Below are 26,139 nucleotides of genomic sequence, written 5' to 3'. Positions count from 1 at the left end.
TTGTTGTGTGGGGCTGTCCTGTTCCATGTGGGATACTTAGGAGCATCCCTGGTCTTCACCCACTAGATGCCTATGCCATTCAGTTTCCCCAAGTTGTGATAATCAGAAATGTCTCCTGGGGAGCGAAATCATGCAGGTTAAGAACCACAGTCACTTTTTGGTGGAGTCTGTAGGGTTTTCTATGTACCCTATCACATCATCTGCAAACAATGATAGCTTTACTTCCTCCTTTCCAATTTGCAAACTTTTTATTTCTTATTCTTGTCTGATGACTGTGGCTAGAACTTCCAAGACTATGTTGAAAAGAAGTGGTGAAAACAGACATCCTGGTCTAGTTCCTGATCTTAGGAGGAAAGCTTTTAGATTTAGCTCATTGAGTATGATGTTGGCTGTAGGTTTCTCATATATGGCCTTTATTATATTGAGGTATGCTCCCTTTACTCCCACTTTGCTGAGGGTGTTGTACTTTATCAAATGCATTTTCAGTGTCTATTGGTATGATCATGTGATTTTTGTTTTTCCTTTTGTTTATGTGATATATTACGTTTATTGGTTTGCAAATATTGTACCATCCTTGCATCCCTGGGATGAATCTCACTTGATCATGGTGTATGATTTTTTAAAATATATTCCTGAATATGGTTTGCCAATATTTTGTTGAGGATTTTAGCACTTACATTCATTGGCGATACTGCCCTTGTAGTTTTCTTTCTTTGTTGTATAAAAAGCTTCTGCACAGCTAAAGAAAACAACTGCAAATGAAAAGGGAGCTAACCATATGGGAAAATATATTTGCCAATGGTACCTTGGACAAAGATTTGATCTCCAAACATGACTCCACACCAGGAAGACAAGCAATTCAATAAAAAAATGGGTAAAGGACCTGAACAGATACTTTTCTAAGGAGGACATACAGAAGGTGCATAGACGTGAAAAGATGCTCAATATCACTAGCCATCGGAGAGATGCAAATTAAAACCACAGTGAGATACCACTTCAGACTAGTGAGAATGGCCATCATAAACAAACCAACAAACAACAAGTGTTGGTGAGTATGTGGAGGAAAGGAAACCCTATTGCACTATTGCTGGGAATGCAGACTGATGCAGCCAGTGTGAAAAACAGTATGGAATTTCCTCAAAAAACTAAAAATGGAACTGCCTTTTGACCTGGCAAGTCCACTGCTGGGATTATACCCTAAAAATTTTTAAACACCAATTCCAAATAATCTATGCGCCCCAACATTCATAGCAGCATGTTTACAATTGCCAGGTTCTGGAAACAGCCTAAATGCCTATCATTAATGGGTGGATGAGAAAACTGTGGTACATTTACACAATGGAATACTATGCAGCAGGAAGAAAGAAAGAATTTCTACCCTTTGCAACAGCATGGATGGAACTGGAGAGCATTATGCTAAGTGAAATAAGCCAGGGGGTGAAGGAAAATACCACATGATCTCACCTATAAGTGGAACCTAATCAACAAAACAAACAAGCGAGCAAAATAGAACCAGAGACATGGAAATAAAGAATAATCTGACAGTGACTAAGGAGGGGTGTGGGGGGAAATAACGGGGAAAAGAAGGGGAAAGGTCAGGTCAAGGAACATGTATAAAGGACAGATGAACAAGGACAATGGCGGGGAGGATTGAATGTGGGAGACGCAGGTTGGGCAGGGCAGGGGTGAACAACTGGGGAAAAATGGGGACTACTGTTATTGAACAACAATACAAAGATAGTATAAAAAAGAATCACAGTCTCTATGCCATTATTATCTCAGCTCTGTACTTTTTGAAATTGTCTCTGACCTGTGTCAAAGGGCCAGTCCACTGATGGGGTGTCGGGGAGGAGCAGAAAGCTCCCGCCCTCTAGTGCTTATACAGGATGAGTGCCTGCAGGCCAGCTGGTCTTCCTCCATGAAGTGAAGGTGGGGAGAGGACATCATCCACATACTCTAAGCCAGTTGGCATCCTACAATTTTGAGCTAACGAATCCATCTATTTGGAATTTGAGAGCTGTGCAGAAAATATTGGCTAAATATCTTGTTCTGAATTTGAATGGCTATTTAATATAAATTCCTCTTGTAGAAAACTCAACAATTCATCACTGGAATAGTTGTCATAAAGATTTTAAGGAGTAAGCTAATGAACAGGGGAGAATACTTAAAAACAAAACAGATTCATTTTTTTATTTACTTGATTATTTAAAACTGTTTTTGCTCTAATTTAAAGTATAGTACTCATGATAAACATAATGCATATTTATAGTAGTGGTATTTGAAAGTGTGATTAATATCAATTTGTAAGTTAACATATAACACCTTCTAGACTTTGTGTAAAACCTATTATACTCTTAATACTTTACTTTTTATTTGGAGAAGGCATATAAAGCAACCTGCAATGTGTTCAAATAATGCAATAATTCCCACACTGTTTCAACCCTGGAAATGTCCCTGGACACTTTATTTATTTATGTTTTAATGGATTCCTGTTCTCTTTCTCTGGTGGGAGGGATGCTATGTCTTCCTGACATCAAGGAAGTAGACCCACCACCATTTCTCCTGTGACTACTCTTCCCCTCCCTTTCTATCCTAAGGTCAGGCACTGCGTGTAATAAGTTAGTATGCTCTTCATGCATGCAACTAGCGAAGAAACAAAATTTTTTTACATTCTTTGCAAATTGTTTGAAAACTCAATATCCACTGGCAATTTTCTTCAGTCAGTTAAAAGAGTATACAGATGAATAAGAAACAGGTTTGATGATCCTCCTCCCTGTGTGCCCCTGACCCCCTACATACACGCAAAAATCACCCATTTGCATCAAAGGCACACACATATTTCATTGTCCTGCTTCACTTCCCCTTATCTAAGATGGTTCCACCTAGAAAATCAAAGGAATCAATAAATATAAGCTTACAACCATTGAAAGTGCATTTTCTCCTTGTTTACTTCTATTTCAATATGTTTTAAAGCGTTATGTGACAGTAGTCTATATGTTAACCTTGTCATCTCTTAAAATATGTTATATATCTTTGACATTTTAGATATGGAATTCAATTGAAACAGGCTCAAGCTAGAAACTATTGTAATTGTAGTAACATTAAAGCTAGTAATTAATGAAGACATTAAAACTGATTAAAAAGTAGCATGTCAGGTAAAGGGAAGTAATATTAAATGGTACAGAGTATATCAGAAAAATCTCAGATTTGGGGCTATAAAAATTACATTTTTCTCTGCAGGTTTATTTATTATAACTATTCTAAGAATGAGAAGAATGATAGTAAAGAAAAATGTGTGTGTGTAAGATTAGCAATGTTCAGATATATATATTTTGTGTGTGTGTGTCTGTGTGTGTGTATATATATATATATATGCATCACACAACTAGAATAATCCATCCTGTTATGAAAAACTAGTTCTTTCTATTCAGCCTCTTTGTGTACATTTTCAAAAGTCATTTCTGGATCTTATCATTCTTCCCTGGAGACCTTGCCTTTGGCAATTACAACACAGCAGGAAAAATCCTGAACACATGCTCTACACCTTTTCCAAATATGACTTATCTACCTCTGTCTATTGTTAACCTTTTAGGCACAGATGATAGATGTAAGTTTAAATTCAAGGTTTCCAGGCTAAATTTTATTTTAAAATACCTTATCCTTCTGCTTACTCTCCAGAAATGCTCCAGCCATGAACCTAAAAAATCTTATTTTATGACACTATAAGCATTTAAGAACAACTCAGTAATAGCTATGCTAGTTGTAGGAGAAACCCTGTCTTTATTACTTTATTGTGTTTCTCCTTAACACTTTATTACATGTATATGTATACACACACACACACACACACACACACACACACATCTATGTATATGGTCCTGCAGAAGCAAGGCTTGCTTCAGTGTGGTTGGTAAGGTATGTGGAACATTTCACCTAAACGTCATATGGTGTGCTCAAGTGTGATATATTTATTTTACAGAATTACATGCTTATGATTTTGTAATAAAAGATTTTGTGCAGGGACATGTATAAAGGACCTGTGGACAAAGCCAAAGTAGGAAAGGATTGGGGAGGAGGGGGGCAGAGGAAGGTGGTGGCGGGAAAATGGAGACAAATGTATTTGAACAATTTAGAAAAAAGAAATGCAATGATGAGATCTATAAAAATTAAAAAAAAGAGAAAAAAGATTTTGTAATTAAAAAGGGACGTTATTTGTGCCATACCCTATATATACATCAGAATATCTCAGAATCTAAATAAGAGTATTCTGCTTATATTATTTTGATGTAATATAATGTCCTGTCCAGAGGTCATAAATTCTTTTCTATTTGGTTTTGCTATATTCAAAGTTACAATTAAAAGAAACTAAGAAAACTGTTAGGTTAGAGAGGTAAGGAATGAAAGAAGTGTTTTCCTTTATAACTTAAATTTTTAGGCTACTTGAGAAAAATTTTTGACAGACAGAAACAAATGAATGAAGATTACTAAAAGTGGAACTGAATGTGGATTTAATTATAAATGCAATTTATATTTCTTACTTGATTATGTGTTATCAAATTTGAAAAAGAGTAAAACATGCATTTTTACAGTCATATAAAGTTCCTTTGTAAATATAATGTCACCATATCCTATCAGAGGAGAGGAAAAAGAACAAAAAGTAACTTTTAGGCCAAGCTTATGTCACAGGGTACCATTTTTAAACTTCTTGTGACATTATTTGTCTTATCCATTCTTAGTTTGAAAACTGACATTTTCAATATTAATGTTTAAGTCAAGTGCTATCAAAATATATTAGAAGACCACATTCTCAAGTAAAACAATAATATGTAATTAGTACCATAATTTATTTTGTTATTGAATAAAGTTTTCTTTATTTGTATTTGAAAAGCCAAGTGTAGGGTAGAATCTTAACAGAAATAATAATATTAGTAAAGACCAACCGGAAGTCATTAAATTTAAAGAAAATATAGTAAACATAAGTAAATGTACAGCTATTGGAGCTTACCAATAAATGGAGTGAAGAAATATTTGATTTCTAAATCCAACTTTCAAAATCTAAGATGTTTTAAATTAATTGGTAACAAATGCCAGAAAGACCTTTTTCACTAGCCAATTTTCATTCCTCAAACCTAATTTTAATCAAATTTGCAATAGCTTGAAGTTCTGTTTGAAACAATCCATGTCTTCAAGAATTTTATCACATTAACTACTTGATTACTAATAACAACAATAAGCATTATGCATTCTGATGATAGTCAGTCCATTCGGTAGAGTGGAAGACACTTCGCATAATGCAGGTAACCCAGGTTCTTCCTCACATGAGCAATATACAAGTTTACACGGCACCCTCCTATGTGTTCTTACTGAACCTGTTCACATGCACATAATCTCCCTTCCTATATGATATTGTGATTATCTGTTTAAACATCTCAACCCTCCCTAGGACTCTGATAGACTTTGTACCCTATTCAGTTGTGAATCTCCAGGGCTTAGCACTATGTGTGGCCATAAAGCAAATGAGTGAACAAATGAATGAATGAATGAAATAACCAAAGGAGTTCAACTACAGAGGCAGTCAAGCTCCTTTCAAGTTGCAGTTAATTGAGATAATTTGTTGACTATATATAATTATATAAAGCCATATAATATATTTGTAGGTAGCAGTGCTGAAGACATTAGTGAGAAAGATGAAAAAAATTGAACTTTAAAGGCCAAAAAATTCTGGATGGAAATCTAATTGCCCTAAAACATCCTATTAACTGGTACATTTCTCCTTGGTACTCATAAGACTTCAGAACAAGTCCTGACACAGAGTTATTTAATACTAATCTAATAGGTTCTATACTCTGGTATATACAGTTAGTACAATATGGAAAAAATTGGAGGATAACACGTTATTAATGCTCGTATTGTATTTATAAAATATGGCTTGGTTCTTTATCTCAAATGTAAAGGTAAATGTAATATTGAAAACATGTATATTGAACTATTTTAAAAGTCCCATGTAACCTTTAAAATATGTTTAGCTACAAAAGCTTACATGCTAACTGTACTACTTTGGTTTGTAGGCAATGAAGAAAGGAATAGGTTTATTTTCTAGTGTCTTTTCACCATGATCTTGTACCACATGCTATTAGACCTTGTGTTATGAGGCTCCCCAAAAGTGTCTAGGTACTAGAAAGATGGAACAGAAAATAATAATGCACCCTGCTGCCCAAATAAGCCTCAATTCCCATGATGCAGCCTTCTTCATCCAGAGTCAATGAGCACACTTCAATAGTAGTTTAAAGTTCAGATATCAGGCTCCATTTTAAAAACTTGCACATCTACGTTCTGTAATTTATAGCCAACTTATTATTTGGTTGGTACACATTTTAGGGTTTTACACATGATTGATAATACTAAATCTGTCCTAAGAAATAAAGTTTGCATCAAGTTATGAAGATTCAAGTAAGAACATTTCTTAAGTATGAGTGTACCTCGTTCTCCCTTCTGACACTTCTTCCTTTGCACTGTACACTTTCTTGTCTCACTGGTTGGGGGACACAGGTTACCCTTTGCTGACGGATGCTGCGTTATTTCTCGGACCCTTGTTTCAGTCCCTCTTTTGAAACCACACGTTTTTCCTTTCTTTGTGCATGGACTCCAAGGACTCCATTCACTGGCTTCACAGTGCACTGAAACAGAAGAGCAGAAACAGACTCAGCTGGCCCCCAAATATTTTCAAGATTGTTAAATAAACAAATAGGTTTGCTTCTATCAATACTTGCCCAAATTCTGAGCAGAAATCCTGCAGAACAAAGTTGGGCAAGATTTAAGAGAAAACAAAGAGAAAGGGAAAGGTAGGAATAGAATATTTTCAGGTTTTTAGTACTCATGTTGTCAGGTAAAGTTATTCTTACATTAGGTTTCCTTTTCACTTTAGATTTGATTAACCAGAAACTAAGAGAATTACTCACAATTGACCAATGTTTTACAGTTTCTAAACATTGAACAACTATTGATTGATCCTGACTATAACTTGATACAATAGTCATTATTAACTGCTAGACAATTGATTCTGAAACTGTAGCATACAACAGAATCCCCAGGAGGGCTTGTAAAACACAGAACCCGGGGTTCTACCCCTGGTGTTTCTGATTCATTTGTCTAGGATTGGGCCTGAGAGTCTGCACTTCTAACAATACATGCAATACTGATTGGCAAGTGCTGAGAACACACTCTGAGAACTTCATTACAGAATGGTAAAATGAAAAATGAATCCAGTTCCTTAGCTTACAGTTCACTATCTCTTCTACTTCATTGATCTTGGGTACTTAAATATTGTCCTTTTTAATTAGTTTGGTTCAAATATGGCAACATCTATTTTGAGTGAACTTTGGGTCAATTTCAGTTGTTAGACTGCATCTAGAATTAAGTTGATTGGAGGATTCCTAAGATCAACTGATGTGCTTTTTCTAAAGTTTCTTTTGTAGAGTTGTTCCTTTTTTTCTTTATGTGTTAATCTCTTTAATGATGGCTTTCCAAGGTCAGATATTTGTACTTCTAAGAAAAATAAATATCTGCAAGGTGCTATTCTTACACTAATGTTCATAATACTTCCTAATTTACAACAACTGTAATGGCTTGGAACAGTAAGTAGCCCTTTTAGATGACGTAAGACTCTCTTTCCACAAAATCAAGTTTCCAGTAAACTTTATTACTGCCTTCTAATGTAAAGAATCCTTACTTTTGGGAAGAATGCTACATTTCACACAACCTCAAGAGAGAGAACCTAAATGTTTTAGAAATTTAAATCCATTTGTCATACATTTTTTCACATTTTTTTTTTCAGTAACCCTCAGGTATCTGAATGTGATGTAGAGTTAGACGAAAATCATTAGATAAGTGAATTTAAGTTTCTATGAACTCAAATGAACTTTATTTAACCACTTTCAAAAACAGTATTCACGCTCAGTTGTACTAATGTTAGAGAAACAAAGTCATTTAATGATATCATAATCTCTTGCCAGTTAAGGAAATATCTTCCATCCTGATATTAATCATTAAAAAGCAGTGGATCTTGAGCACAACAAACAAAAAGACCTCCAAGAAACTACATGGAAAAATAAAAAAATTAGTTTGTCAGCTATCACTGTGCCTACTATTTGTTTAATGCCAGAACTAAGAGGACTAAATGAGAAAAAAAAAATACATGATGTGGAAGTGAACAGAACTGTGCTGCTTTTTACAATAGCAAAGGTACCCTAGGCAAATGTATACTTAGACTTCAGAAAAACATTTTAAAAATTACAGCTAGCTACCTGTTGAGTCTTTAGTCAGATGACAAATGGTTTAACAATGAAATTATAATAATAATATTATATAATTCTATTGGGAAAGGAGGGAAAATATTCAAAACTAATGAGTTCAGATAGTAAAAAGCTCTAATAAGATGGTATATTACAAAGCCTTGAGAGAAGGAGACTGTCTCCTGGAGAAATACTAGAATGAATCTACAGTATTAGTGTCCAAAAATATTTCTGAGAAAAATGGAAACTCTGGAAAACATATAAGGACAATTAAAAGGGTAACAAGTTGTTCAGGTCATTAAAGAACAATGTAGGACCAGGATGCTATTCGGTAATAAAAGGTAATTAAGAAAAAACAGGGCTACACCACTTCTGCATTTATTCTTTCTTCTGTGTTAAGAAAAATTTTAACACTGGAAATTAACTTTTCACTAATAAAGCAAGTGTCTCCCAACTGTAATTTGCTCCCTGTCCCAGGAAGTGGCCACGCTGTGACTGATCATCAGTCTGGAACGCTGTAAGAGGGATTCTTGTCCAAGGAGGAAAGTTGAACTGGATGTTCCACCAGTACTTACAACAACATTATAACATTGTTGCTTGTTTGCTCTCATTCTTGTTGGCTAACTACATGGTTCCGCAGAGAACATAGCAAGGGCATGTTCCTTGCTACTCACTCTTTGGAGCTGAGTATCTTCCCTCTTTGACTACTTAACAAGGCCAACTTTCCAAGAGAAGCAATACGGATGAAAGAATGGAATGACAGTTCAGAAAGGAAGCAAAGATATGGAGAACAAAGTACAAGAAATATGTTCCCCTATAAAATTGGGGTTTAGTGGACATTTGTGCTTGATTTGACCTGAAAACCATGGCAATGGATATGTCTGTAAGTCTTTTATCCCAGCTCTCTATCAGGGTGGTGATTTCTATGTTTATGACCTTTCCCACCAATTGAAAGTCAGGGTGAAAAACAAGTCACAGAGTGTAGATTTTAGCAAATACAGGGAGAAACACCGTCTTTAGCCTGTTGGGTGAGCAATAAAGAGCTAGAGTTGAGGTATTAATTATAGCACTGACAATAACTCACTTGCATCCTTGGGGTCACCATTTTAGCTCTCTGAGTCCTTGTTTTCATATTTGTTAAAGGAATAGTCTTTCATGGTCCTTTGTGATAATCAAGCAGGTCATCATTTTTCATGAAATTCTGGGGTAAGCCCATGGGCATGGGCTGCATCATACTTACAGGCTAGATACCACAGGATGGGAGACATCGCATATGAAGCAAGCAACGAGAGCCAGTCCTGAACCAAAGCTGCTCATTTGCATTACTAGTGTGTCCCAGGTCACTTCTACTTGTTCCATGAGCCAGGTTTACTAAATGGGTCTTATATGGTTAACCTCTGCTCTAAAATATATAAATTCTTTGATTTTATTGTGTTAAGAAATAGTCTTTGTCTTGATGGTAGTATAAATTTCCAGTGAGCTTTAAAGGTTAACTCAATAGTTCCAACTGTTAAATGCTCTCTCTGATAAGAAAGCATTGCAGTATTTAAAATCAATATCCTTCCAAAGACTAAATGCTACACTTTCAACTAAGAAAATCTAAGCACGTGCCCCTTTTTCTGAATAGAGAAGTTCCACAAACTCTCTGCAAGTCATCCTGAATTTCTGCCCTTCAGTATTCCACAAAATTGTTTCCTGTTATTCCCACAGTTTAAAACTTACTACCTCTACTCAACCCTCAATTCTTTCAAAGAGATAATGTTGTAACTTTTACCTTATTTTAAAGTGTTTTTCTGTGATTTTATTGACTAAATTAAAAAATAAGACAAAACCAAAATAAGCCATGAATTGTTCAGGATTGTTGCTGTCTAGATGCTTCTAAATTATCTTTAACATATCACTTATTTCATTCTGCCAAAACTTTTGTTTAGAAATAAGTGTTCTGCGTGGACCTGAAATGGTTAAACCACCACTTTAGAGTTATTACTCCAGCACTTTAGATTCTAATGGATCTGTCTGTGGGGACCCCAGGGGAGTCCTGGAGACTATCTTGTACTGAATCAGGAGGACATTTGTGTGCATCTGCCAACATCAGCGCAGCATCAAAGGTTCTTGTAGCTCTCGCCCAGGGGATTTTGAGATTTAGTACGCTGTTTTCCCATTTGGTTTAGCATCTGCTCCCCAAGTGTTCATCAAACTTGTAGCTGTAGTAGCTGCACAGCGTTTAAAAGAAGGAAAATATAGCCTGACAGTGATCTGTTATTTAGACAAACAACTTGTCTGAGGGACCTCCCCTCCAGGAAACTCAGCCTGCAATTAATCAGACCCTGGGACTGTCTCCTCTGTCAGTGTGAGTAAGTCCAAAAATCTCTCCTTGTTTCCCAATATCTGCGTAGCAGGTCATTTCAGCAAAGCAGTGTGAAAGGGAAAAGTAAGAATTTTAACTGTATCAACTCCAGTTCTCTATGTATTGGATCAACCCACTGGGCATGTTTTTTCTCTCCTTGGAGAATAACTTCGGTCGCTGAATGAGATTAGACCTAGGTGTTTTGTGAAATTTTTCTCTTTCTCTCTCTCTCTCTCTCTCTCTAAATATGTATAAAAATTACTACAAGTAAAACTTCATTAAAGAACAATACAAAAGAAATCTATACTGATAAGAATAGTTGAAATAATTTTGAAATAATTACTAACAGACCCTAAGAAATAATGGCACTCCCACAGGGTGTTAACTGTACTCTAAAACATGATGGATAAAGCTATGGGAACATCATTGAGATTCAAGGATGGAGAGAACCTCTTAGCAACAGTCCCTCAGGTTCTTGTGAAATACTACTTTGAGAAGCACTTCCATGGAGACTGAATTATCATCTGAGGAGTTTCTCATGCTTTGTAAAACTTAAAGTTACTCCTCACCAATACTGACGCACTCCATAGTGTGGTTGTTGGCTTCCAGCCCTTCTGGGCAATTGTCAAGGCACTTTCCAAGGTGTAAGTAAAATCCACTTTTACACTTTGTGCAGAAATTTTTGTTGAAACAAGTATCACAGTCAGCTTTGCATTCTGAAAGAGAAAAGAAAAGTGAGAAATAACTTTTCATTATCTTCACTCAACTGTTGTTCCAGTTCTGTATACTTACAACATTGGCACATGTGACTTCTATGTCAAACAAACATTTAGGGTTCAAAATTATTTTTCCAAACTAAATTAAGGATTCACCCTCAGTCATTTGGTTGATGTGTGTCAGTTATTGATTTTAGAATTGCTGTACTGTTGCCTTATTGAAAAAATTTTTGTCAATAAATCTATTACAAAGAATGTTTATAAGCAAATATCTATTTATGTTAAATAATAGTGGAAATGCTTCAGCAGATCTTCATTCAACAAATATCTGATTGCCCATTATATGCCAATCACTATTCCAGGTATTGATTGACAGCAGTGTACAAAAAAGAAACGAAGCCCAGACTTCACAAAGCTTACATTCAAGAAGGGAGACACGATAAAAAATAACAACAGTTGACTCTTACATGGTGACACTATAAAGTCAGACACCTACAAGGATTTTGCTCCGTGAAGTCATTTAAACCTTGTAATAGCCCAGTGAGGTGGCCCCTATTATGATTTCCATTTTACAGATAAGAAAACTGAGACTCAACAAGGTTGTATAACTAGAACAGATTTGTTTTTAAAACCAGATAGTCTGGTTCCAGAGAAATAAATGCCCTGAAAAAAAAAAGAACAACAAAAAATTGGGAAAAGATATGAAAAATTACTGATGAAAGAAAGAAGTTGATTATTTGAATACAATGGTCATGAAATGCTTCTCTTAAGAAAGTGACATATGAGCAGGATCCTGGATATAAAGAGAGGACAAAGCAAGATTGGGACAAAAGCATTTTCCAAACTGCCAGAACAGCGAGTGTAGACTAGTAATTGCAAAAGCTTTGAGGACGGAATATCCTGTAAGAAGGCAAAGTGTCTGAGAGGCAGTTGCAGGAGATGAGTTTGGAGAGATAGGCAGGGCTATATGTGGTATAGGATAGAAGAGCGGTATTTCCTAATTTACATTTTAAAAGATTACTTGGTAGACAGTGTGGAGAGTAGATTTCTAGGGTGCAGATGAGAGGTGATATGACATTATTTCCAATACTTATTTCCAAAGGATAAATGTTTCAGTGTCTATACTAGACTCCTTCTTGAAGTAAAAATAGCTGAATTGATTAAGTCATTAAATACTTAGATTTTTGTAAACAATGAGAACTCAGATGGAATTGATGCTTGTACTATTTTTCTGTGGGTTCAGTGAGTAATATCCAGGAATGAAATAATTAAAAAAGAAAACAGAACACAAAACTTGAGTGTATTTTATAAGTGGTACAATTATCCAGCCCTGAGGGTAAAGTCCAGGCAGGGTTTAGCTTAATTATCAGGTAAATATTATTATTTACTTAACATTGAATGTCACAAATATTCTAGAGGCATTTCAAATCTGGGAAGTCCCCAAGGATGAGATAAAAACATAATTTTGTGTAGGCACTTACTTGTACACTTATTTATATCTGGATATCGAGTTCCATAATATCCACTTGGACATGAAGAGAGACACACTCCAATCTGCTTCATGCCAATTCTTTCCAGAACAAAAAATAGTCTGGGCTTACATGACAAACATCCATTGTAATCTGAACACGTTGCACAGCCTCCTTGGCAGCCTTGACTGACGTTAGGATGCACTGGGGGACACATGTAGAAAGACAAAAACAAAGGCTAAATTGTAAATACAGAAGTTCAATGACATTCTTCGGGCAGGATATACATTTTCTTTCATTAATTTTCAATTTGGCAGTAATAGGCGAATGAGTTGGGATTTCCCCCCTCTTTTTTGTGATCTGTTATTTCCTTTAAATACATAACATACATTGTTTCTGATTTGAAAGTTTTTAAAATCAGAGCATTTGAAATATATTGTCTCCAACTATTTATAAGTTATATACAGCTATATATATATCTATAAATGTATATATATCTATATAGATATGAAAATACCCATATTGAACTCGCATTCTGGCAGACCGGAGATAGTAAGTTTGTGCTTATTCACTAAAATCAGTACAGATTAGTTTTGCTTTCCATCTATGTGGTGGATGATAAGCATGTCTCTCATTTCTCCAAGCAAGGATGACAACATAGGCTGGGGCTTAACTTGAGTAAGGACACCGTGTTCTAGGATATATTTCTCAACTATGTTCTGTTAGAGTACACAATTTTACTCTTTGATCCAATGCTAATTGGTTCTGAAACTATGCAGCTATTCGGCACCCACCTGCCAATGCTTTTCTGGAATATTTCTTCTCACATGAGTTTAATATTTATCAGTTCAAACTGATGTAATGGTGAAAATATGATGTTTAGCTTACCGTTATTTCCACACGGATCATATGTGAATATTTAGAATAACTTGCGTTCAACATTTTATCCATTGGAAGAGAAGGCTTATAGTTTTTATGCCCCCACCTTCCATTGACTCAAGTGAAATATGTATTTGGTGAGGACATGACCAGTCCACATTAACGACTACTTCTACATATATTCCCGAGAATTCCAAGGTTTTCAAGAGTCATTTATTTATACGATAAGACTATTTATTAGCAAGTCTGAACCAACATAAACCAGCACTTGAAAGATTCATGTCTACTTGAAATTTTTACAACTTTAAACCTTCTTACAACTACCTGGTCATCAACACCTATGTGTGAGTTGTTGGAAAATTGCTACTAACTAGGGTAAATCTCACGTAGCTGGTATTCTGGATGATTTATTCTCCCAATGTATTTTCTATTTCAATACAGTATTAATACCTTTATTGTCCTCCCAGGAGTTCAGAAGGGGAAAATCCTGACCCCTCTGAGAGGTTAAGTGTTGATACATAAGTGTGTAAATGCATCCCAGTATATTTCTGACTTTCTGTGTTGGTGGTGGGAGGGATAGGCTCTGATGGACCTTATCATCATTAGTCTGTTTTGAGTGATATCTAATATTAAGTTCTTTACCACAAACACAAATCCCACCCGGCTTACTTAGAAGGGGTACCCATAGCCCAATCAGCCTTACCACAGGGTGCATGGATTAGCTACAGAGGGGTCACTCAGTTGACCAGCATCCTCTGCTTGGAGGAAACCATCCCTGAATCAGCCACAGGAACCACAAGCAGCTCATTCTCATTCCAAGACGTTTTGTAAATAAACTGAGGAAACATGTGGGGGAGGGGAAGTCTGCTTTTCCTGTACATGCTCCTCTGTGGGGTGGGGCAGAGATATAAAGTGGCACAGGAGGTTTAGACATTATAGGACCAGGGGGACTTGTAAGTGAAGACTGCTCTCCAAGCAACCGGGTAATTTTTCATGCCAGTAACTCAGCATTGGAGCCTTACAGAAAATGTGTACACAATTTAAGCGGGAAAAGACCTTAAAAAGGAAAGGAGTGAAGAGAGCTCCACGTGTTCTGAATCTAACTGACCCATTTTAAGAAACTCAGGGTGTAGATTTAAAAAAAAAAAAACCCACTCATGAAGCCATTTTATAAAACTCTCTGGAAAAGTGGACCTCAATTGGAAAGAAAATCATTCCAAACCCAGGGCACTAAGTGACTCTGGTTTAAATAAAGATGGATTGGCTTGGCCCACACCAGTCTGTCCCTATCTCTGAAATGCAGCTGCTCAAAGGAAGCACAATACACTTTTGAGCACCTTGAAACGTTTGTCAATTATGACGTAACTTTAAATAAATCAGCTATGAAAATAAACATGACTCACACATTCAGAGCCTCAAGAACCAATGTACATTAAAATAAATTTCATTGTAACAATTGAGTTTTGATGTTTGGAAACGTTTCCAGGAGAGAGCTGTATGGGGTCCCGCGATTGGTAACAATTTGCACCAAAATTATGAGGGTGCCCAATTCCCTCTTTAAAACTTTTACTGATGAAATGCAGCACAGTCAAGTCACTCAGTGTGGTACAATCCTTCTTTTTGTTTGGTTTTTGAAAATGTATTTCCATTTTTTAGACAAAAGTTTTTAACAAAATATCTTTTTTTGAAAAAGTAAAGACATAGTTGTCCTAACTGGCAAAGAAACTCTTCTTTCTCTGTTTTTTCTTAATCAGGACTATTGAATATGGCTAGGTACGAATTTGATGGCAAACTTTATTTCTTCAGGGAGGTTTAGGTATTATGTTGTGGGAAATAAGAATTGAGACTATGATGTTCATATTCTAAGGTTCTAGATTTTTTTTTTTTTTACAGCTGAGTGGCATAATGATTACTTTCTTGAAAGCTGTATAAAAATCACTCAGATTACACAGTCAGTATTACACAACTAGACACAAATTTCCCAAACTTCAGCTTAAGGCAAGAGTTTTTACTTTTTATATGGAAACCACAGAAAACTTTGGTTTGAATTGACTGTAACAACCCTTTCAACCTTCAAATCTTATGATTCTAAGACAGAAAATAGAATTCCATTTTGTCATGTTTCTTCTTCGTTCCATTCTAATAAGAACTCCATTTTGTATGTCTGAATCACTTTTTCAAACAAGGTTTTTGTACTATTATTTGATATAATCAATGGAGGTGTTGTTGATGGGGAAGTTGTGTAGACTATCTAACGTTTGTACTTAATTTTGGAAAATGAGCTGAAGTTATCAGGATGGAAGTGGCCATGGCAGGGTTAGGGGAGGCAACACCACAGTTACCACATCAAGAAGGAGGCTGGCATGAGTTCAATGCAACTGATGCTTAAGTAATGGTTAACAGAAGCATGAGGAATATCAAGGCGATTGGAAGCACAGGGTAGCTCCAGATTATGAAACGCTTCGTGGGCCCAGGAAATTATTCTGTAGATATGGGGGATTTCAATCTGGTGAATAATAGGATTACACTTGTACTGGAAAGGTGATTTTCCTTGACAGCCTGGCAGGCATGGAAACTAGGAGACTAATGTGATCAAGTAAAAGACTGATGATTCCTTAAAATATAGCACGGGCAATGTAATGTGGTGAGGGAGGGATGCATATTCCAAGGCTATTTAGGAGGTGAAATGAGTTAAATATGGTGACCAGCAGAATGTGGACTGAATAAGAAAGAGGATGTGAGAAGGCGTGTCTTGAGTTCCAACTAGTGAGTCGGAAGAAGAGGGATGGCTAGGAGAGTGAAAGCCTTCTGTTGGAGGTTTGGAGCAAGGCACGCAGAGCAGAAAGGTCGAAAAATGTAAATATGGCTTGGGATAATTGGTTTTTCAGATTTTATAAGTTATCCAGAAAGCAATGCTCAATAAATAGAGCTTTATAGAGTGATGGTTGCTAGATGATGTACATGTTAGTGTCTGGTGGTAGGTGCTTAATTAGAGAACACATCTTGAGAGGGGAGGGGCTGAAGTGTGTCAGAAAAAGGAAACAGAGCCTCAAATAAGGCACATTTATAAGAGCAAAAGATATATAATTCAGTTTATGTAATGTACTGTAAATATTACTTTGTATTTCAGTACCACTTTTGCTTTCAATGAAAGCTAAATGAATTGTAATAACTGTTGTTAGTTATGGTAGGAGCTACAACAAGTATTTATTTTGAAACCCTAAACTAGAACTCAAAGAAATGCTGTAAACTACTGGACAAACAGTAACTTTAGATAAAAAGTTAAAACCTTGATCTTTGATATCTGATACCAATCTCTGTATATGTAAGTAAATTTTAGAAGTGTAATGTGGGTTATTTTAAGTGGAAAAATGGGCAGAATTCCTGGAAACTTTCAATTGGGACCTTCTGATTACAAATGTGTCAAATACGTGGTAAAACTAGGATGTCTTTCCTCAGAATGAGAAAAGAGGAAAGTATTTTTTAAACGTGTATACAAAGGTTATGAATGAAAAGAGTATTATTAATGATAAACAAGTACATTTTCAGTGTGTGAACTCTTGATACTCTAAGAGACTTCTGTACTTTTTTAGCTGTTCAACAAGACTTCCTACTATTTCTCTCCTTTGTAATCTTGTGATGCATGACTGAGGCAAGAGTCCCTAAAGGCTATTGTCATGAGTGGTAATTCCAGTTTTTTGATAAAACATCCAGAGCATAGAGTTTTAAATGGTATTAGAGCATTTGGTAAATAGACAAGATTAAAGTAGTTATTTTCATTTTTTTTATGATATACCAAACTAACTGCAGCACTCGAAAGTAACTTCTGTTTCTGTAACAATTGAAGTGAAGGCTTCAAGAATTTGCTTTATAGTAATCCCCGTGTAGAGCCCAACTACAAATGTACTAACATCTATTGTAAATTGCTATGTGGAAGAGATCCATTGTTGCAGGCTGCCAACTACCTCTGATGGTCATTTATTTGTGGCCAGAGCGTTTCCAGACGTATGAAATTTAATAGACTTCAGGCTTATAAAACAGGTTTGACTAAGTTTAAAAGATGTGCTAAATAGATAAAATTAGATTGTTGATTTTATAATTTGGATAATGAAAAATCAATAAATTAACAAATCTGATGAAAGTTATTTTTTCTTGTCTTCACAACATTCACGGCCTGCTATTCTCTATATAATCTTAAGAGACTGGGCAGGGAGGAGAGACAAATGAAATTCTATAACCAAAGTCATTTTTATATCTGTTGTTTCTTCCTTGTCTTACTTTTATAAGGACATTCACATAGGCGGAAAGCTTCTTGAAGGCAGAAGTTTGGTGTGTCTTGATAATTTCTTCATAGTTTTCTTGGTATTGCCCACCTTCTATACAGGGCAGCTCTTTATTGAATATGTTCTCTTAAAGAATTTTTGATTATTGAATGGATGAAGGGAATACAATTTTTAAAATAAGCTATTTATTTGTATTTTTTTTAAATAAGGAAGATGTCAAAGCAGTAAATACTTAACAGAAAAATATGTAAAGAATCATTGTTAAGTGGGTTGTGCCTGTGAACATTTGGTAAAAACAATCAAGCTTCAATCACAACACTTTGAGGATGCTTAATTATGAAATAAACCTTTGAAAATAAAACAATGAAAGCTTTCCTAGGTGATGTTTATTTCAATTAGCCATTCACCTACAGAAAATGTAGCCTTCCTCTCTAGCCTAAATCAAGACAGCACATTTTGATCATAGTTCGGGACTTAATTGTTATAGAATCATTTTTAAGTTTAAGGTAATGTTATGGTTACAGGAAGAGATGTTTCATGATTCCTCTGGAATGTCTGGCAATATTCACTTTAAGAAAAATCTAGTGTTAAAAATTTGAATTACTTGGCAGTTTCTTTCAAATTCTATTGAATCATCCCCAGAACACATTGAGAGCCAATGTTCCTTACTTGTTCATAAGTTAAACTTCCAAGTAGAACTAACAAAAGCTAGATTGCCACAGCCATTTGGGCAATTTGGGAGTGTTAGGAATAGAGAGCGAAATATCAAAAGCTGTTTGAAAGAATATAATTGCTTTTTGGCATACAATACTTATTTACATTCTCAAACAATAATATCTGGATGAACAGAGATATATTGTATTCCTTCATTATTATTTGTGGTTAATAATTTGTTGAAGGAGTCACATGTTTATATATACAAATATATATAAATTTTGCTATTTTTGACATATTGTGTATCTTCTGATGGTTTAAGTGTTTTAATATGCCAATGTTTTAATCATTATATGAACTAAAATTCACCTTTGCTACACTTATATGTGTATGTATACATATGTGAATATGAATGTGCATATATATGTGTACACACACACACATAATAAGACACATGACACACACATATTGTATTTGGTCTTTTATCAAAATCAAGAGCCAGGCATTAACTGACTTGAAGTAGTTAGGATAATAGAGTCTGCCACATCTTTATCTTTTGTCCCTGTGAATCAACCTTAAATACTCTGAAAGTTTGTGCCCACACCGCTGTTTTCACAAAATCCCTAACAGTCTCAGAGAGGAATGTATTCTCTAGTTGCTGAATGCAACCCAGTTAGGGCTCCACCATTATTATGTGGGGAAACATACTGTTTTTAATGGAAACTATTTCTTTCAGAACTTGGAAAATCTTTCTCTTTCTCTTACTGAATAATAATTTCCTGAAGGGAGTCTAATATTTATATCCTATAAATACTTTAAATAAAACCACAGCAGTGAAACAGACCTAACGGTAGGTAGCAATTAGCTAGACTTTCCACTAAAATCAAGCCAGCTCAAAATATTAAGAAAATGGCTAGCAAATCATATGAAAATGAAAATGGCAGATATAGAAGTCCCAAAATCTAAGATAGGGTGAATATTTGGTAGTTAGATGCTAACTTGGTGGCTGATGGTTTTGCTTTGTCTATCCACAGGCCATAGACTCGGGATTAGAAATAAAAGATAGACAAAAGTGAGCATCAAAAATACATTATGAAGACTACGATTAATGTTTTCAACAAAAATGTCTGATAACTCACTATGTGCCCAACATTACTCATGATGCAGCAGTGTAGGACTGAAAAAGACATCTAATTCTTTTTCTCATGACATTAATCAGTTAATGAGCAAGTAAACAAATAATTGATTAAAGAGTGTGGAGTGCTGTGAAGGAAATCAGCAGGTAGATAAGGCAGAGCGTAGCTCTAGGGAGATACTGTAAATAAGGCTCCTTTGAGGTGGTTAACCTTTAGCTGAGACCAGAAGAATAAGAAGTCATCGGCCAAGAACACCTGAGAAAGAGATTCCAGGTGGGGCATTAGGAAGTGCAAACATTTTGAGGCTTTGGGGAAGAACTGGGCATGAGGAGCAGCACCAGGGTAACCGATGAGGCTGCAGTGCTGTGAGTGGGAGGATATGGAGTTAGAGAAGGGGGTTAGAGCCAGAGCCTACTGACCCTCGTGGACCGCGTGTATAGCTGCACTTCTATACCAACTGCATTTAGACTTTGCATTGCTAAGTAAATATCAGAAGGAAAAGCAAGAACACATTTTGCCTGATTTATTTATTCATTTTAACTTTTGTTAAATTTATGGGTCATGGAACAGAACCAGCATCTTGTATTCCATGAAAACATGTTCTCTTATTAATTTTTATATTAGAGGAGAATGTCCTAACTAGCCACAACTTGGGGTTTTACATTCAGATTACAATCTTTGAAGAGACTGTGCCTTGATCTCCGTGTTCTTTGCCTTTGGGAACAGTTCGTTTCCACTTTGTTCCTCCCACCTTTTTCTAGCAGTAGTTTTAGTTTGTTTTGGGGTTTCGAATTCTCATTCTCTTTTGCTGTAGTGTGTGCAGGGATAGTGGTGGTGGTGGTGAGGAGAAACAGGAAAATTATGAAATATATACGATGTTATAAGAATGAATACAGAGAATAAGAAGTAAAACAACTTGCAGTATTGTATACAATCTTTTTTTCGTATTTTTCCTGTATTCTTGCCATTAGAGGTGCATATTGACACAGTCTGAATAATTTAGAACACTATAGTTATACTTCTAATATAACCTTCTTTTTAAAAGCTCTGAACTATGTTTTTTTTTTTCCTTCAGTAGATGAGTTAATAACCTACGGGCTAATTCCAAAGTTGACTCTTCAAAGGTATTGAAAACCGTATTAATTTTCCTGTGACCTACCAGATAGCTACAGTTGATTCTGCAGCTGAAACTGTAACAAAAAGCATTTGTGGAACCAAACATAGTGTTTTTTTCTTAACCACAAGTAGAAATACTATCATAAATTAATGCACTCTGCTACGGGTGTAAAATGTAAGGTACTGAATCAGCATCTCCAGCTGTTGCTAAGGGAGGGAAAGCTTCCCCTTCTCCAAGTGGCCATGTTCCCAAATGGAGGTGAATAGAGGACAAGAGGGTGTGGATAAGGGTGACGGAGACCCAGATTCTGTAGAGAGCCAGGACCTGTTGATGAGTTAGTGGGTGGTAATAACAGCGTTTTTCATGAGACAGATCCAACAGTGTTCATCCAACAGTGGGAATCATTATGTGCTCTGGTCTGGCTGAGAGAGCCATTTCTTTCTTTCTTTTTTTTTTTTTTTAAGGAGAGAATTAATTAGAAATCAACATAAACAGAAAATGTGATAGTTTAATGGTAATGAATCTGCATGGGTGTGATTCCATAACTACTAAGTTTGCATTCTTGAACGAAACAAACTTCAGTTTGTGCTAAAAACAAACTCCACTTTGTTATATTATGAATAAACTTGGATCTTCTTGCCACATAGCATGCTAAAGTAGAATATCTAATGGCTGAAGTCTTAGCATAAGCAAACAGCAGGCAAGGGACTTGTGGTATTTTAACAGGCACAAGATGATGTGCAAATAGTGGGTATACGATTAAATAAGTCCAGCTTTATGTGTCACATCTAAAATCATGAGCTGAAAAATAAGTGGGTTTTTCTACTAGATTCACAAAACTGCTGAGAGGACAGGAGGTGCTAACATGCACCTTTGTGAGAGTGATGCATTTTTGTACTTATGTGCACACTCACTGAATCACCACCTTATTCAGAAACGGGCCCTGCACACTTCCCAGAGGAGCGCAGGGACTGGGTGGTGGGGAACTGGCTTGGACTCATACAGAGTTCTGACATTTATTAGCTGAAAAACCAAAATTTACTTCTTCCTTTAGCTATTTCACTTAAACAATTAAATTATGCAACACGTAGGCACTGTTCTTGTCAGGGGCATCCATAGATGAATAAAGCCAATAACCTGTGTCCGGGAATTCACAGTCTAATTATTTATTTAGATAAAAGTCGCTGACCTCTTTGAGACTACACTTCCTCATCTGTAACATGGGAATATCTGTTTGATAGTTACTAGGGTGGGGAGGGGAATCAAGTGAGACCGTATGTAAGCACCTTAGCACTCTTGCAGGCACTTATTTCAAGTCAGTAGGCGTAAGACATTTTGTTTTACTCAAGAAGTACCTTAAGCCATTTCCACTCATTAGAGGTATCTGGAAGCTGCAGTCAATAATACCTCTCTCAGAAACCTCCAAACAAGCAGGATGGAGAGAGGGCAGATGCTGATGCTTCTTTCTAACACAGGAGATGTGTGGACCTTCAGGGAGCCAGGGACTCACTAATAGTCATAGGGAGGGGTTACTTCTTAAGGCCCGAAGATCCAGATTTTAATGGGTATCGATGGTAGTCTCACACAACGTCCTGGGCAAAACATCCTCTGGGACTCTGAAGACAGAAACCTGCTTAAACAGACTGAAAGTGGTAAGGCATGCTGTAGGAATGATACAGAAGGTCTGTACCAGTGGTTCTGAAACTTCCCTGTGTGTAAAAATAACTAAGAGTACTTTTTAATAATGCTAGCTGCATTTATAAAAAAGTAACCCCAGGTGAACGTGAAGCTGGTGATTCAACTACCACACTGTATCACAACGTTGCCGTCTTCACAGATAAGTGCTTATTCAGTGATTACTGGAAATACTCTTGTAGGGACTGAAAGATAAAACATGACCTCTGATAAAGAAACCTACAATACAATTAGTTAAACCGTCTTTTTGTACTCTAAGGACCACAAATATGAGTGTATAAAGCACAAGTTTTGCACAACAGAAATTAATAGGCAGGAGCAATTACGAATGGTTGAGGTACATGAAAACTATAGCAGGTACTTAGGAAGAGTTATGAGACTTGAAATTAAAGAATAGCTTAGACAAATGGAGAGGAGGAAAGAGAGAGACTGTTATGAACAAGAGTGGTTATATAAAACATAAATAAGATATGGGAGAATGGTGATTATGATTGTGGAATTTAAAAGGATTTAAAGCTCTTCCTTCTCTCTTACATTTCAGATGAGAACACTGAGTGAGGTTTGTTCAGTCAATTAGCTTCCAGCTGACAGAGTTATAAACCCTTGGAACTTAGGAACAATTTAGTTCAAATACCTTCCCCAGAACATTCTATTCAATCATGTGTAGTAATACAAATATTATGGTATTTGGAGATAGCCAATATAACTTTTTAAAGCATCTCTTTATATTGGACATCTTAAAATATCCCCTCATATTGAACATAAACCTGTCTTTAAGGAAGCTCTAGTACCATAGAGCACACCCAATACATTTTCTCTTTTTTCCTTAAGACAGTTTGTCAAGTGATGCTCAGTGCTTTAGGAAAGGTATTTAAGACCTAGGAGTTCAAATTTGGTGAGAGATCATAAACAAAATGAAGCCAGTGTGGTAAATATTATTATGTACAAGACTTTGGCAGAAAGGAGACAAGTAACCACCTGGACGACCTGACATTTGAGCTGAATTTTGAAAAAGAAGGGGATCTCAGTGGGGGTTTGAATTTAACCTTGTATGCAGTTTGGAGGGACTATTCCTGGAAAAATCAGTGATATGATCTAATTTGGTTTTGCTATCTCAGGGTGGAGAGAAGAGCCAATGGAGGAGAAAGTCGAAGTTGAGAGAGTCCACTGGACGTGATGTTCTATACTAGACCTCACTGGTCACTGAATAAGATCATTGACAGGGTGGGAAAAGAGGGCATGGGTTCCACAGTTATTTGTGAAGAAGAGTGGACCGAGTTTGACAAATTTAAATGAGCAAACAGAGGAGTAACTTGGAAGACTAGGCACAAAATAATGTAATTAAGGGAGAAACGGGGACTCAGGTATCACACTAGAGGATATTTGACTGAGGGAGGGAGAAAAACACATAAAAAAATGATTATTTTGAGGTACTGAGGGCTTGGACTTGTCTTATTTCCCTTTTGTACCCCAAACACATAGCCCAGGACTAGGCATATTAACAGGTTCATAATAAATCAAAAAGAGCACATAAACCCCTTCATTTTATATTTAAAAGCCCTCAAAAACTCCCAAAACCAAAACTGAGGCTGATGAGGTTTTGGTGCCTTGACTAGGATTACCGAGCATTTGTGGCACCCTCCAGGTTGCGCTTGTTTGTTTGGTTGGTTGGTTGGCTGGTTGGTTGGTTTGACTGAAATGTAAAACTGATGGAGAGAAACAGAGGGGAGGAAAAGTCAAGACAAAATATGGGACTGGTTAAGAAGTTTACTGTGAAGATAACAAAGAAACAGCACTGTTTTGAAAAGTGATGGAACTTTAGGGAAAGTGATTCAGGTGTTATAGGAGTTCAGAAAACAAAGCTCAGGGGATACTTTCAGCTCTGCAGTTCAACCATCATACCTGAGCGTGCACTAGTTTAGGTTAGGAATCCAAGTTTTCCAAAGCCACACAGAGCTATAATGCAGGAGCTAAATTTAATTTCTTAAAGCAAATATATCCTATTATGTTCTCTAGTGTTTGAGATCAATCCCTGATGTTGAGCTCTGGCTGAGGAGTCATTGTGGAGACAGGGCTGGAAAGTTAGTCATGAAAATTGCCCAAAGTAAGAACAGAGACACCTGACAGTAATTCCTCTGATTTTCCATCTTCCCTACAGGATGAAAAAAAATGTTCCTGTGGTCCCTTATAAATGACCATTCTACATTGAGACTACATAGCCAAAACCTTTTGTTACAGAAAGACCCAACCTGGCTCATTTCCCATCATAACTCCAACAAGCATGTTCCTTTGGACTCTCTGCATCCCCAAATTGAGCTTATTTTAGGATCCTAACTCAAAACTAATGATTACAGGTCATGAAATAACAAAATGGGAAAGTTTTTTTTCCTTAATAATTTTACAAAATAATGTATCATTATGAGTCTTTTCTTATGTTATTTTTGGTTTGTAGGGACTATTAGGGGAGCCATGGACTTAATTTTTTTTTTTAATCCTCACCTGTGGACTTTTTTTTTCATTGCTTTCAGGGAGAGAGAAAAACATCCCGTAGTGCCCAGACCGAGGACAGGACTGCAGCCCAGGCACGTGCCCCGGCTGAGAATCAAGCCTGCAACACTTTAATTACAGGATGATGCTCCAACCAACCTGAGTCACACCAGCCAGGGCTGGACTGAAAGTATTATTCTTCGATTTGTAAGCATTTTTGCTCAGTCTTTAAAATAGCTTCTATGGCACCCTATCCCACCTATCTCCTCCCTGAGATGGCCTCACTCATAGGTGTTCAAGTGAGAAAGGACCAATTCACCAATCCGTCTTATCAGCCAGTAAGAATACCCTCATCCGGACAAAGATTTCCCCTACTTTACATGGCTTTAATGTCAAACCCAAAGAAAATATACTAATAGGAACTTCATAGGAGATCAATGGGATAGTGGCAACGCAGCAAAGGCCATGGACTTCTAATAAAATGAAACAAATATCCCCAATAAAAAATGTGAGGCTGAGTTCTGCCACTTACTAGCTTTGTGATACTATATAAGTCACTCAATGCCTTTGGCTTTATCTGTAAAATGAGAAAGGTAAAACCTGTTCTTTCCATTCCACAAGGGTACTGAAAAAGTCAAGTAGGCTTTATAAAATTATGATGATGTGTTACTGTTAATAACAGGCATAATGATACTTTACAATTCAGGGCCAGATTTGAACTTCACCATTCCAAAGAATAGAATAAAAACTTATTTGATGAGAGTATGTATAACTCGTTTTTTTTTTTAAATTGTACCTGATCATGAGTCATGTTAGAAGAGGCAACAGGTTATAATAACTTTTTAAGATTTGAATCTTGTGGATTAAGAAAATAAAGAGACTGGGAAATAAATCTTTATCCAGTGAACAGACAGTCCTCTTGGAAATGAGCATTAATTAAATAAGAAATCAGATTGCCAGAAAATCCACAGATCGCTCTCTGGAGCGGCGGTCCTTGAAGCGGTCATCAACTAGACAGTGTTCGGGGTTACAGAACGGCCGTGGGAGTTGTTTTCGCTCTGCTCC

The 26,139-nt window shown here is 36.3% G+C and overlaps 1 protein-coding gene across 2 annotated transcripts in view; it reads right to left on the bottom strand.

The window, feature by feature from the left end:
* The window catches only part of RSPO3 (R-spondin 3), a 77,434-nt gene that overhangs the window by 34,376 nt on the left and 16,919 nt on the right, over positions 1 to 26,139 (bottom strand). For both annotated transcript variants that reach the window (XM_054569930.1, XM_054569931.1), the window contains exons 2-4: positions 12,836 to 13,027; positions 11,208 to 11,354; positions 6,480 to 6,677 (exon numbers count right to left, since the gene is read on the bottom strand). In XM_054569930.1, coding sequence (XP_054425905.1) covers positions 6,480 to 6,677; positions 11,208 to 11,354; positions 12,836 to 13,027 — 537 coding nt within the window. The remainder of the gene's footprint in view (positions 1 to 6,479; positions 6,678 to 11,207; positions 11,355 to 12,835; positions 13,028 to 26,139) is intronic.

This window comes from Pteronotus mesoamericanus, unplaced genomic scaffold (assembly GCF_021234165.1).
Source record: "Pteronotus mesoamericanus isolate MK-2021 breed Mesoamerican mustached bat unplaced genomic scaffold, CSHL_Meso_final contig_20, whole genome shotgun sequence".
Lineage (NCBI taxonomy): Eukaryota > Metazoa > Chordata > Mammalia > Chiroptera > Mormoopidae > Pteronotus > Pteronotus mesoamericanus.
This window is presented reverse-complemented; position numbering and strand designations above follow the sequence as displayed.